The 15,000-nt window shown below is 48.4% G+C and overlaps 2 protein-coding genes across 2 annotated transcripts in view; both read left to right on the top strand.

The window, feature by feature from the left end:
- itpripl2 (ITPRIP like 2) overlaps nt 1–128 on the top strand; it is an 11,279-nt gene extending 11,151 nt beyond the window's left edge. The window contains exon 6 of the mRNA XM_084677669.1: nt 32–128. The gene's annotated coding sequence lies outside the window, so the exon portion shown is untranslated. The remainder of the gene's footprint in view (nt 1–31) is intronic.
- syt17 (synaptotagmin XVII) overlaps nt 1–12,064 on the top strand; it is a 13,033-nt gene extending 969 nt beyond the window's left edge. The window contains exons 2-8 of the mRNA XM_084677668.1: nt 2,094–2,242; nt 4,843–5,036; nt 5,321–5,564; nt 5,908–6,280; nt 7,495–7,615; nt 8,365–8,520; nt 11,817–12,064. Coding sequence (XP_084533794.1) covers nt 2,094–2,242; nt 4,843–5,036; nt 5,321–5,564; nt 5,908–6,280; nt 7,495–7,615; nt 8,365–8,520; nt 11,817–12,013 — 1,434 coding nt within the window. The 3' untranslated portion in view covers nt 12,014–12,064. The remainder of the gene's footprint in view (nt 1–2,093; nt 2,243–4,842; nt 5,037–5,320; nt 5,565–5,907; nt 6,281–7,494; nt 7,616–8,364; nt 8,521–11,816) is intronic.
- Nucleotides 12,065–15,000: the final 2,936 nt, after the last annotated feature.

Here is a 15,000-nt window from a genome sequence, read left to right as displayed (position 1 = left end):
TCTGCTCCGACCTCACGACTGAAAAGGACAGTTGGAACCCATCAATGAGGTTTGTGTCTCCACACCCTCCAACACATAGTTCCAACACCCTCACAAAAGTAGAAATGGGAGTCGAAATAGAAAACCTGTGTCTACTCCCAGGAAGTAACTGAACACCTCTTTCAATGACAGTGTCCTTGCTACAGTGTAACTACAGTGTAAATAGGCCACGTCACTCGTACATGTACTTAGTCTGTTCTACTTTGGTAATGGAATAGTGTTTAGAGCAATGTTCTACTTGTCATATATATCTGATGTATACAGTACATCAATTCTACCAACAGTTAGAAACCCCAAACTGTGTTGAACACAGCGTGTGTGTCTTCTTCATGTGTGCGTGCTTGGGAAGGTGGCATTGTAGGATCCTGCAGGGGTCTTATCAACCATGAACCAATCATGCGCCTGCTGTCAAATATCAGGTTCATAGTTTGTCTCCTGTGTTTGTTCAAGTGTAAATTGCCCCCCAGACACACACACATGTATATATACATATATATATACACAATTCATATCTGCGCAAGAACAACCTCGGGTCTGATGTGTGTCAGTTCCTGTCACAACTTTCATCTTCCGGCTCAATCAGCAAGGTCTTCTCTCTCTCTCTCTCTCTGTCTCTCTGTCTCTGTCTCTCTCTCTCTCTCTCTCTCTCTCTCTCTCTCTCTCTCTGTCTTTCTCTCTCTGTCTTTCTCTCTCTCTCTCTCTCTCTCTCTCTCTCTCTCTCTCTCTCTCTCTCTCTGTCTCTCTCTCTCTCTCTCTCTCTCTCTCTCTCTCTCTCTCTCTCTCTGTCTTTCTCTCTCTCTCTCTCTCTCTCTCTCTCTCTCTGTCTTTCTCTCTCTCTCTCTCTCTCTCTCTGTCTCTCTCTCTCTCACTCTCTCTCTCTCTCTCTCTCTCTCTGTGTATTTCTTTCTCTCTCTCTTTCTCTCTCTCTCTTTCTCTCTCTCTCTTTCTCTCTCTCTCTCTCTGTGTATTTCTCTCTCTCTCTCTCTCTCTCTCTCTCTCTCTCTCTCACATACACACATTCTCTCTATCTCTCTCACGCACACAAATCCTCGGGTAACGACTTTCATCAGCAGGAAGTTGTGCAGATTGTCTGCATGACCCTCACGTTTGTCTGATTATAATGGTGAGACTAACCACAGAGAGGATTGAGAGACAAATAGACAGAAAAAGATGAATAACAAAACTTGTATTTGTTGATAATATCCTCTGATGTCTCCAGAGTTAAACTTTGTCATTCTGAACTCACCGCTGGCATTCAGTATCTCTCCTGCCTTGGGGACATTTTCAATACATTTTGTATGATTTGCCCTTGCATTCGTTTACAAATTCATAAGTAGTTTTTTCGGTTCACTGAATATTTGTTAGTCCTGCTTGAAATATTTAAAAGGCAATTAGAAATGAGGCCATTTGATCCTACATCCTTTTGGAAATACACTAATGATGAGGACTGTGTGTGTGTGTGTGTGTGTGTGTGTGAGCGTGTGAGCGTGTGAGCGTGTGTGTGTGTGTGTGGGGGGGGGTGATTCAATAAAAACAACATTAGGAAATTGAAATCAGCAGGCTACAGACAATATTTTGGGCACACATTGATGATGTCACAGGGTGAGTCATCCTGTTTACTTCACAGTTTGACGCATTTCTGACTTCATTCTTCCCTATGGGAAATATGTCTGTATAAATACTTTTACTTTGTTTCTCGTCCTTGCCTCCTAGCTTCCTCTCCTTGCCTCCTGGCTTCCTATGTCACTCTGGATAAGAGCGTCTGCTAAATGACTAAATGTCAAATGTAAATGTATGCAAGTGTACCGTTACACAGAACCAGGGGAGACGTGTACATGTGTAAACACTATTAAGAGAAGGTTCCAAAACTGTTACACTGTTTAATGTCAAACAAGTATTTTAAAGTGATGTTTCTTCTTTTACTGTTCACGACAGAACTCGCCCACTTGCCAAGGGATTAAAAATCAATCGAGTGACGTAATTGCAAAATAACTATCGACTAGTTTTCCGGGTGGTTCACCCCTAACCCCTCCCCCATCCCTGGGCCTCACCAGGGGCTGTTGGGCCGCCTGTCAGACTGCCTGCTGTGTCGCTGGTCCTGCCAGGCGTGTGTGCTCTGGTGCTGGGACTGCTCCTGCTGTGCCCCCAGCGACGAGGAAGTGGAGATCCTGGGGCCCTTCCCTGCTCAGACCCCGTCCTGGCTGTGAGTTACACACACACACACACACACACACTCTCGCGGTGCACGCATGCACACACTCGCTTTGCACGCACACACGCACATTCAAAGTGCTTGCACGTGGACACACACTGACACACACACACACAGGGACACATGCACACTGACACGAGACATGCGTTATAGCGAATGCATAGGACCGACACATACAAACCCAAACATACAGTTTACTACATGAACAGAGATCTACAGTGAATCCCTCAGCACACTGTGCTAGAATGGCGTCTGTCTGCTGAGTTTGGCTAGTGGACAGATTATTGTATTGTATTACAATAAGGGTGTGTGTGTGTGTGTGTGTGTGTGTTGGGGAGTGTCTTTGTGTGATCATGCTAATATGTACACAGCCGAAGATATCTGGTGGTCTCAAACACACAAAGCCTGAGACATTAAGTGAGATGCACGAGGTAGTTGTTGATGTCGATGGCCGTGGAAATGAACAGTGATCATTACCGTCATCTTGATCATTATCTGCTCTCTATGCGGAAGATTGATAGTGACATCGTTAGGAACAATGCTTACCAAGAACAAATTAAGATCCTGAAAGACAGAAGAAAGACAGACAGTGAGACCTTCGTTTGGAGTGATTACCAGTTCTGTCAGTCACACCTGTTGTCTTGAGGAATGGCACAGCCCAGTGTGAGTCTCCCAGGTGATGTCACCAGTCAGGGTGAGCTCATTCTGCCATCTGGAGGGGAGCGAGAGGCCTGGCTGAAGCGTGGAGTTGCTAATTAAGACAAACATGTTTTTCCTGGCAGTGTCTGCAATTGCCACATGCACACCCACAGAAATGAAAACATACATGTAGATATGCATGAACGCTGACACACACACATGAACAACACACTCACACATTAGGAACACACACACACATTAGGAACACACACACACATGAACAACACACACACACACATGAAGAACACACACACACACACACATGAAGAACACACACACACACACGGAGAACACACACACACATTAGGAACACACACACATGAAGAACACACACACACACGAAGAACACACACACACACACACACACACACGTGAAGAACACACACACACACACATGAAGAACACACACACACATTAGGAACACACACACACACACACACACACACATGAAGAACACACACACACACACACATGAAGAACACACACACACACACACATGAAGAACACGCACACACACACATGAAGAACACACACACACACATGAAGTACACACACACACACACATGACAAACACACAGACACACACATGAAGAACACACACACACACATGAAGAACACGCAGACACGTTTCTGAAAGCAAGCACAGAGCCGCAGAGAGCAGCTCCCTCGGAAGCTGTAATGATGACCTCATTTGAGACATAAACCACGTGTCAGCGTTTACCTGATAAACTGTCAACAGAGCTCAGCCTTGAATCTGTCCATGGGCTGGAAATGACAAACACAGCCTTCAATAGAAGACACAGGATATGGACGTTTCTTTCTGAACTCTTTCTCTTTCCTCTCTCTTTCTCTCTCTGCATTGATCTCTCTAACACACACACACACACACACACCTCTTCAGTCACGTGACCTCAGTCCTCTCCCTCCAGCCCAAAGTCCAGCAGCACACCCTCAACCCCCTTCCTGTCTCCCCAAGCCACGTGTTTCAGATTGCCTCGTTGCCCCGACAACTATCTCCATGCAAGCTGTTGTCATGGACACAAAGGGTCCTTGATGATCCCCCATGGGATAACTGGGCATTAGGCGTCCGGGATGGAGTCCTGAACAGAATTGTTGAACCCCACGAGGGGGAAGGAACACGTCAAATCAAACCGCGAGAGCAGGTTCTGCTCTGTGTTGGCCAGGGATAATATTGTTAGAATAATCCGATATAACCAAGCCTGGAGCCTGGAGCGTGTAAAGACGTAGGCGTGTGTGGTTGGGTGTGTGTGTGTAGTCATTTGTCAATGATCAAACCCCAAAACAAAGCTTGATTTGTCAGTGTGGATGTGTCTACGAGCTTCATGACTCACTGGTTTAATGGGAGCTGTGTTGACTGCTCCTACAGCACGCACTGATGACTGATGGATTCAGGGGCGTCAGTGTTCATGCAGTCAGCATGACAGCTTTCCTCTTGTCACTTAACAGGTTGTTTTATCTTAAGCCGTCTCAATTTACACTCGTAGAGGATGTTGCCATTGCATTGACGTTTGCGATTACAGTTCCAGGGTAAATACACGATTAACAGCACAAGTTAAAGGAACAGTGTTTACCCATTTTAAAAGGAATTTTGCTATTGCTGTTTGCTGACTTCTCTGCACATATCTATGTACAGTTTAGCTTTCTGTTCAGTCATCATGGTCCATCTTTTATTAAGACATTTTAGATAGATGTCAGTTTTGTGGACAGCTCATTTGGCGGGCCACCAAAATCCCAAACGAGTCTCAGTCCTTTATTACATGAAATTACTTTAGTATATTGTATTATTCGAAACACATGGGTAACATTCCATCTCTTTTCTTCTCTTCTTTCTCTCATTCTCTCTCGCTCTCTCCCTATCATCTCTATCACAGGGTAAACCAGTGTAATGACGAGAAGGAAGTTGACTCTGCGGGGCCGCCGGTGGACGCCACGGCGACCCCGTCTGATGCCATGGCGACCCCGCCTGACGCCACGGCGACCCCGCCTGACACCAGCGCTCCCACCCGCAGGTGTTCCAGCTCCGAGATATCCCGCTCCACCTTCAGCCTGGTGCGACAGCTCTCCAGTGAGTTACTTGTAGCCCCAATCTCCGAGTCACAGAGTCATTCTAACATACGACTGAAACCCTGAATGAATTAAACATTAAATCAATGAAACATCCAATGTACCCCGAATCGCCGAGTCACTGAATCAAACTGACATACGACTGACTGAATTTATCACTAAATCAATAAAGCATTCAACTGCCGGATCAATGCCTTATCTCTCCTCCTCCTTCCCTCCTCCCTCCTCCCTCCTCCCTCCTCCCTCCTCCCTCCTCCCTCCTCCCTCCTGCCTCCTCCCTCGCAGTTCTTGATGCCCGACGTCCCAGCTCTCCACTGGTTGAGGTGAAGCCCATTGAATTCTGGGCCATGGGCCCCAGGAAGGAGGTCATCCAGCCTCTGAGACGCCCCCAGACACCGTCTGACGACTACTTCCGGAAACTGGAGCCCCGACTCTACTCCCTGGACTCGTCTGGGGACGATGTGGACTCGCTGACAGATGATGAGATCCTGCTCCGCTACCAACTGGGCATGCTCCACTTCAGCACACAGTACGGAATCCCGAACACATTGTTGTTGTTTGCTATTTAGTAGTAGACTGTATGTGGTCCAAAAACAACACTGACACTTTGCCCCTTTGTAAAAACGTTTGGTGAAAGGCCTTTCTCTGAGTACCTTGATAAATTTGTAGACCCAAGTTTCAAATAATCAAGTGCAGTCCCACCCAAAGTCCAAATGAATGAACATTGAACAATGGTCAGGATGACACAGGAATTGTATCGGCCCCCTCTTCCTCTGCCATCCCTCGATTTCTTCCCTCAACTCCACCCCCCCATCTCCTCCCTCTCATCTCCTCCCCACCCCCTCTCCTCTCCTCCCCCACCCCCCCGTCAGATACGACCTCATCAACGGCCACCTGGGCGTGCGTGTGATCGAGGCCCGCGACCTGCCGCCCCCGGTGACCTGCGACGGCGCCCGGCAAGACATGGCCCACTCCAACCCCTATGTGAAGATGAGTCTGCTGCCCGACCACAAGAACTCCCGGCAGACGGGGGTGAAGAGAAAGACCCAGAACCCCGTGTTCGAGGAGCGCTTCACCTTCGACTTGCCTTTCCTGGAGGCCCAGCGGCGCACGCTGCTGCTGTCGGTGGTGGACTTTGACAAGTTCTCTCGCCACTGCGTCATCGGGAAGGTGGCTCTGCAGCTTAACGAAGTGGACCTGGTTAAGGGGGGCCACTGGTGGAAGGCCCTGGTGCCCAGCTCCCAGGTAGGAGGGGGGGGGGTGGTTGGGGTGTTCGGGGTTTGGGGGGCGGAGGTGGAGGTGGAGCACTACCAGGGGTGTAGGTTTGTGTGGCGGGGGCTGGGGCGGAGGACAACCAAGGGTGTAGGTTTGTTTTCAAATGTGGGTGGGACAGTTTTTTTTCAGTCACTGAGGCTGTTAAATATCGTTTTTAAAATAAATAGTTGGGAGGGGGGGCTGATTTGCCGTTTTTAAAAAGTACGTCAAATGAAACCTATGGCCTGCACAACATCACTTCAAACAAGGAAAAAAACGTGACGTTTGATCGAGCCCTCAGAAACCAAGACATCGCTAAGGACAGAGCATGAGCCCCCAGATGACCCTCAGACAAATGTCCTTGTCACGTCGATCGCGTTGTTCTTAACAACCAGCGACGTCATGACGACGTCATTCCAGCTGCCCGTCTGTAATCTGACAGGGGCGAGTGATCCGGGGGTAAAACACACACCGTCACCCTCACGTGAGGGAGTCAGATGGCTGAGCGGTGAGGGAGTCGGGCTAGTAATCGGAAGATTGCCGGATCGATTTCCCGCCGTGCAAAATGAAGTTCTGTCCTTGGGCAAGGCACTTCACCCTACTTGCCTCGGGGGAATGTCCCTGTACCTACTGTAAGTCGCTCTGGATAAGAGCGTCTGCTAAATGACTAAATGTACACGTAAATCACGTTTGTAACAGAAATGGCGGGAAGAGAGAGAGAGAAGTTGTGGCTTGGTCATTCACATCTAACTCAATCATATCACACTCTACCCCATTAGCCTGTTAATTGGGGACTTTGTGATCCAGATGAATCGAGTAGCTTGTCACTGTGTCAGATGTCCCCCTCATCACGAGTAAACTAAATGGTTCTCGGCTCCTCGGCCCTCCTCCTGAGGCACAGACACGGACCGTGGACTAGCGCCATGGGGGATCCGCTCCGTGTGCGAACCAACAGCCGCTGCAGGGTCCCTGCTGGGGTCAGTGGGAGGCCGTCGGGTTCAGTGACAGACCGGTGGACGAGTGGGTTAAACTCACCTTTTGCCTGTCTCTTTTTGACCATTTCTGCAATTGTTCTAACTCCCTTGTCTGTGCTGCCCTCCCCTCTACATCCCTCTTTCTATCTCTACCTTTGACCCCCCCCCCCCCCCCACACACACACACTCACACACACACACACACACACACACACACACACTCTCTGACAGAACGAGGTGGAGCTGGGGGAGCTGCTGCTGTCTCTTAACTACCTGCCCAGCGCTGGCAGGCTCAACGTGGACATCATACGAGCCAAGCAGCTGCTTCAGACGGACATGTGTCAGGGCTCAGGTACGCAGGTCCTCCAAAACTCCCCTTCCACACCCCCTCCACACCCCCTCTACCAGGTTACCACACCCCCTCTACCAGGTTACCACACCCCCTCTACCAGGTTACCAGACCTCCACACCCCCTCTACCAGGTTACCACACCCCCTCTACCAGGTTACCACACCCCCTCTACCAGGTTACCAGACCTCCACACCCCCTCTACCAGGTTACCACACCCCCTCTACCAGGTTACCACACCCCCTCTACCAGGTTACCACACCCCCTCTACCAGGTTACCAGACCTCCACACCCCCTCTACCAGGTTACCACACCCCTTCTACCAGGTTACCACACCCCCTCTACCAGGTTACCAGACCTCCACACCCCCTATAAACCCCCTCTACCAGGTTACCAGACCTCCACACACCCTCTACCCCCTCTCCACCAGGTTACCAGACCTCCACACACCCTTTACACTCCCTCTACCAGGTTACCAGACCTCCACACCCCCTCTTCACCCCCTCTACCAGGTTACCAGACCTCTGTGAAAGAGACACTATTGACTGTCACACTGTTGACAGCATGGTTTGCTACCACGAAGGATGGAAGTATTTAGCATATTTTTTGGTAAATGCTTTATTGATAAGATTTAAGACCCCCCCCCCCCCCACACTCCACCCCCCCTCCCCCCTCCCCCTCCCCCTCCTTCTCCCCCCCACACTCCACCTCACCACCACACCCCTCCCTCCTCCTCCCTCCTCCTCCCACCAGACCCCTTTGTGAAGGTGCAGCTGGTGACCGGCCTGAAGCTGTCCAAGACGAAGAAGACGTCGTGCATGCGAGGCACCATTGATCCCTTCTACAACGAGTCCTTCAGCTTCCGTGTCCCCCAAGAAGTCATCAGCGAGGTCAGCCTTGTCTTCACAGGTACGGGCACCCCAGGGTCAAGGGGTCAGGGAAGGTTGGTGATTAGCAATTAAACTATGAGACAATGAGACTGGCAATGTTGGCTTGAGGTTGAAAGCATCCAACCCAAAATATCCCACCCCCCCTCCCTTCAAAGCCACTGCCCCCAAACACATGACAGCACTGCCTGACTGCAGTAATGAGTGCAGGGCCAGAGTATGCACAGGTATGCTACTGTAAACAGACAAGTATTTGATGTGTATTTCTGACCTGACAGAAAACAACACCTATCAACACACGCATAAACTCACAATGCACAGCACAGTTTGGACAGGCAATTCCAACATGCTTGCACACATTCAGATTATCTCCTCTCTCTCTCTCTCTCTCTCTCTCTCTCTCTATCTCTCTCTCTCTCTCTCTCTCTCTCTCTCTCTCTCTCTCTCTCTCTCTCTGTCTCTATATCTCTCTCTCTCTGTCTCTCTCTCTCTCTCTCTCTCTCTCTCTCTCTCTCTCTCTCTCTCTCTCTATCTCTCTCTCTCTCTCTCTCTCTCTCTCTCTCTGTCTCTCTCTGTCTCTCTCTGTCTCTCTCTCTCTCTCTCTTTGTCTCACACACATACTCTCTTGACCTGGTCTGACTCATTGCTGTGCTATTCCCTAATTGGGGGCCAACAAGTCAGCACATCTATTTCCATAACACTTCAAGCCTTCCTGGGGGAGGAGAGCAGGACATGCAGAGGCAGACAGAGGGCCAGGGGGTGTCAAGGTGAAGCCCTAAGAGGGTGTGTGAGAGTCGAGCAGAGATTCATTCAGAAGGGACAGTGACAGCTACCCGAACACTGACAATTACACTAATTGCCGCACGGCCTGTTGCTGGGGCATTGAGGTTGAGCTGGGCTCCAATGCCTGCCAAATGTATTCAACGTCACGTTGGAGCACGAATGGATGTTTTGCCTTTCTGGCATCCTTTTGGGTTGCCATGTTTCAATTGAAGCAGCTTTCTAGGTTTACTTAGCTGGCTTACTCGAGTCAGCTGTGCGGTGAAAAGAGATGTTGCTGTGAACTCTTTAAAACCACGCCACTCATTATCCACAGGCTGTTTCTTTGTGTTTCCTTTTTTCTTTCATTCTCAAAGCCTGAATGCTTCAGTTCTTTAGTCATGTTTCTCACGTGTCTTTCTTTTTAACTCCACTTCCTGCTTCTCTCTCTCTCTCTCTTGCTCTCTCTCTCTCTCTCTCTCTCTCTCTCTCTCTCTTGCTCTCTCTCTCTCTCTCTCTCTCTCTCTCTCTCTCTCTCTCTCTCTCTCTCTCTCTCTTGCTCTCTCTCTCTCTCTCTCTCTCTCTCTCTCTCTCTCTCTCTCTCTCTCTCTCTCTCTCTCTCTCTCTCTCTCTCTTGCTCCTCTCTCCTTTCTGACTCTCTTTGTTCTGGCTCTCTCGCTCTCATTTGCTGTCTGTCTCTTTCTCTTTAAAATGTTGAATGAAACCAGACCTCTGCTTCAGTGCTATATCTGTCTCTTATCAGACCTGCTCTCCCCTTCTCCTCTCCTCCACCTCTCCTCCTCTCTCCTCTCCTCCTCTCCTCCTCTCCTCCTCCTCCTCCTCCCCTCCTCCCCTCCTCCTCCATGATGATGATGATGTCTGTTATTCGTCACTCAGACTGTGCACCCGAAGTAGTCTCTCTATTATCAACAGCACAAGACACATTTTAGAGCAGATCGATGAGCTAGTGTGTCTAGCACCACTCTACTCAGACCTTCAGATTAGGTATTGATTGTGTCGGAGGCAACATGACAAGAAGTGGGTGGATTTGATGCTTGAAGTCCTAAGAGAGAGTCCTAAGAGAGAGATAGAGAGAGAGAGACAGAGAGAGACAGAGAGAAAGAGAGAGAGCGAGACAATGATTCGATGTTTCGCCATAAAAAAACAGACCTGGGTCTCACGGTCCCTCGCCTTGTTCTCTGAACACAAACACGATTTTGTGGAAGTGTGCACGTGGAAGTGTGCACGTGTGCACCCAGACAGGGCCGAAAACACGCACGTGACACACCCTCAGAGAGACACACACACTTCCGCCAGTCAGAGCTGAAAGGTTTCATGTGTTGTCGCCTGGGTCGGTCAGTGTCCCCTCTCTCTGCTTCCATGCACGGATGCACCCGGGAGTGAGTCACACACACATCAAATATGAACGAGATACAGCCCTGAGTACAGGTAGAGAGAGAGAGCGAGAGAGAGAGAGAGAGAGAGAGAGAGAGAGAGAGAGAGAGAGAGAGCGAGAGAGAGAGAGAGAGAGCGAGAGAGAGAGAGAGAGAGAGACAGAGGGAGAGAGGGAGAGAGGAGAGAGAGAGAGAGAGAGAGAGAGAGAGAGAGAGAGAGAGAGAGAGAAAGAGAGAGAGAGGGAGAGGGAGAGAGAGAGAGAGAGAGAGAGAGAGAGAGAGAGAGAGAGAGAGAGAGAGAGAGAGAGAGAGAGAGAGACAGAGAGCTGTCTGGGTTGTCAGGATTTGATGGGGGAAACCTGGTCATGATGCCGTCATTTCAATGCAAATCAAAAAGCCTTGGTTGGATCCCTCACCTACAGTACCAGTCTCTCCTCAATCACTCCCAAGGGCCTGCTGGCAAGAGATACCTACTGTGATCTGACCCGCTTTGGAATATCATGACATACGCATTCCATTTACTTCAATGTTAAGAACGTATTGGTCGTTTGCGTGTTTCTTCCAAACATAAAAAGGCTGCTCTGTTTTATTTCCACACAACTTGCAAATACGCTTACCAAATGCCTAATCCTCCAGTCCGGTAAGTGACGGTCCACATGGGCGCGGCACGCTAAGGTGCTGTCGGAAACATGTCGGCGTGATCCAACAGCAGAGCGTATTCAAAGCATGATGGGGGAGTTTCTGGTTCGAGAGGAAGCCGTTCTCTTTTAAGTCGGGCACTCGACCGGACCTCAAGGTGAAGGGTCCTCGGCTCGCCACAGCAGGGATAAACCCAGGGCTCGAGGGCTTGCGGTTGCCTAGCAACGGCACGCCTGTCCCCTCCCTTGCTCTCGCCCTGTCTTTGATCAGCCAAAAAGGAAGATTGTTGTCTCGTTGTGTCATGTTGAATCCATACAATACATTTTTCTTGATGGGATAGGCTAAATACGAAATGCCGCTGCCGCGGTTGAGGAGATTGAACTGCATTGGTTTGGTCGAACACGCTTTCACTGGATTCAATAAAGCATTTCACCCCCTAACCCACCTCCTCTCTCCTTCCCTCCTTCCTTCCCTCCCTCTCTGGTCCTCACCCCCCCCCCCCCCCCCTTCATCACTCTCCCTGTAGTCTACGGCCACAACATGAAGAGCAGCAACGACTTTGTGGGCCGCATCGTGATTGGTCAGTTCTCCACGGGCCCGCCGGAGACCTCCCATTGGCGTCATCTGCTGGCCTCCCAGAGGACGCCGGTGGAGCAGTGGCACAGCCTGCGATCCCGCGCCGAGTGTGACCGCGTCTCTCCCGCCTCTCTGGAGGTCACATGATCCCTACCCGGGGGCAGGGTGGGGCACAATACAGAGGAGGTCGGGTGTTTATCAGGGAGATAGAGGCTGGGGACATCCTTTTTAGGAATTTCTTGGGTGTGTTGTTGATCAAGCTGAGAGAGAGAGAGAGAGAGAGAGAGAGAGAGAGAGAGAGAGAGAGAGAGAGAGAGAGAGAGAGAGAGAGAGAGAGAGAGAGAGAGAGAGAGAGAGAAAGAGAGAGAGAGAGACAGGTTTACATTTCATAGGCTAGCTAGATCAAAAATCGGTTGGCGGACATTTTACGACGAGAAAACCTCTTTAGTCGGTTCCTCGAAATGGCGTCTTTCCTTTCATCCTCTGTGTTGATCTCCCGCCACCAGAACTGGACAGAGAGACACTCAAGAGAGAAGCTGACAAGGCGAGCTAATGTTTTTCCCCACACCGGCATTGAGAAAGGCCATCTTTGGACCTTTTGGCAACCATTTCTTTTCCTTTATCACATTGATATGATCCTTCAGGAGTCAGCCATCACCTCAAGTGGAACCCTAACATTCTGCTGCTGATAAACACATAGTGACATTTACTTACCAGGTTACTAAATAGCCAACAGACTGACTTATTGGTTATTGAGTGAATGTTTGGTTGGTTGGTTGTTTAGAGTAATTGGTTAGTTTACTGCTTTGTTGATTGGTTGATCAGAGTAATAGGTTAGTTCGTGATGGTTTGATTTGTTGGTGTACTGGTTCACAGTTGTGGCCTGATGCCCATGTGGCCACCAGCTCACAGACTACTTACAGACAGATTGACCTGATGACTGACCGGTTAACAAAATGGCCACTCTTGGTTTATGTTATTAGTAGACTACCGCTGAGTGAAAGCTGAAGGCTGAAACAGCAAACTGCGATGGCTGAAACTTTGGTCTGAGCAGTGTTTACTGACTAATCTGACTTTAATTAAGACCCAGTTTCCCAGACAGGGAGGAAGCCTAGTCCTAAAGTAAGAGAACAGTTTGATGAAGATCTCCATTGAAAACGTGTTTAGGCCAGGACAAGGCTTGATCCATGTCTAGGAAACTGGGTCTAAATGATCCCATTGTTTCTTTTTCTCAAAATTGAACTCTGCCAGTTGCTGATAATCAGTTGTCGATTTAGTAGTTTCCTTCAAACGTTTGGACACATTCAAAAGTGTCACAGTCCAAAGTTTGGACACATTTTCCCAAATGTTCCCATGTGTTTGTGTATATGTGTGGTGTGTGTGTGTGATAGAGAGAGAGCAAGAGAGAGAGCGAGAGAGAGAGAGAGAGAGAGAGAGAGAGAGAGAGAGAGAGAGAGAGAGAGAGAGAGAGAGACAGAGAGAGAGAGAGAGAGAGAGACAGAGAGAGAGAGAGAGAGAGAGAGAGAGAGAGAGAGAGAGAGAGACAGAGAAAGAGAGAGAGAGAGAGAGACAGAGAGAGAGAGAGAGAGAGACAGAGAGAGAGAGAGAGAGAGACAGAGAGAGAGAGAGAGAGACAGAGAGAGAGAGAGAGAGAGAGAGAGAGAGAGAGAGAGAGAGAGAGAGAGAGAGAGAGAGAGAGAGAGAGAGAGAGAGAGAGACAGAGAGAGAGAGAGAGAGAGAGAGAGAGAGAGAGACAGAGAGAGAGAGAGAGAGAGAGAGAGAGAGAGACAGAGAGAGAGAGAGAGAGAGAGAGAGAGAGAGAGAGAGAGAGAGAGAGACAGAGAGAGAGAGAGAGAGAGAGAGAGAGAGAGAGAGAGAGAGAGAGACAGAGAGAGAGAGAGAGAGAGAGAGAGAGAGAGAGAGAGAGAGAGAGAGAGAGGAGAGAGAGAGAGAGAGACTGTACCGACCGGTATGTATACGACACAGAGGTGTGTTGAAGTGCACGACTTCAGTTCTGGAGAGTCTTAATTCATAACATTCCTCAAGTTTGTCCTTGGCCAGTTCCAACCTGAGTCACTTTATCAACTGACAACTGTGGTGGCACAAGACCAACTTCAAACGAACAGTGCCCCCTCAAGTTGGAGTTGTGTTGCGTCAGAAACACCAATGTTGTGGGTGTCCCTGTTCTCTTGCCTTCCTGTGTTACCTTACTTGTTTTTGCCGAGTCGTATATGATGTACGGTGTCTAACTGTTTCTCATGGCAAAACGTGATTACCGTACCAACAATAGTTTAGATAACCTTACAGTGAAGAATATATTACCAGTGGTAAAAGAAAATACAAGTAAATATACTGTGCCAGTGAAGATATTTATTTATTTAGATTTAAAAAAAAACAATGCATATATTCATGCAAAATATGTTAAATATAAAAAAATATTTATCTCATGAATATGTATGTGTGATTATATTTATGACTCGTTCTGCTATTAGGGAAAAGACAATTGAACAAAATAGATGTTTCTGTAGTTCGATTGAACAAAATGGATGTTTCTGTAGTTCGATTGAACAAAATGGATGTGTCTGTAGTTTGATATTGTGCAACTGATGTGCTGGATATGAGGGGAGGAAGCATTAGGCAGGAAGTGATGTTGAAGTAGTTCCTCTGTCCTCCATCAAGGATTCACTCTTGAACCAAATAGGTAAAGATGTAATTAACCTTCCTCTTTGTCAAGCTGCGTCACACTTTAGTTTGTTCCGTGACCTGGGAACAGCTTATTGTCACATTAAGTAAGTTGACTAAGATGTAAAAAGATTTTGTGTGTCTTAAGATTGTGTAGATTGAATGTCTGTTAGACTATGCACGTACAGTTTTTCACAATTGCTAAAACTCTAAACCCCATTCTGTGAATCAAATGTTCAGTGAACTAAACCAACTTGTCAAATCAGACACTCTTTTGGCAAAACTCATCAACACATTCTCATTCACTAAACACATTTTGCACTGTGATGCACTTGTGCTGCAAAATAGTAAACACAGTTGTCATCTGTAAAACACAATGACTCAAAATTGTTTACATTTGTTTTCTAATGCTGGTTTGAGACAATGTCAGCTTTCACCATGGTGTCTATATA

The sequence above is a fragment of the Hypomesus nipponensis genome, chromosome 17 (assembly GCF_054491055.1).
Source record: "Hypomesus nipponensis isolate SF chromosome 17, ASM5449105v1, whole genome shotgun sequence".
In the NCBI taxonomy this organism is placed as follows: Eukaryota; Metazoa; Chordata; class Actinopteri; order Osmeriformes; family Osmeridae; genus Hypomesus; species Hypomesus nipponensis.
The sequence above is the reverse complement of the archived record's forward strand: the minus strand, read 5'-3'. Positions and strand labels throughout refer to the sequence as shown.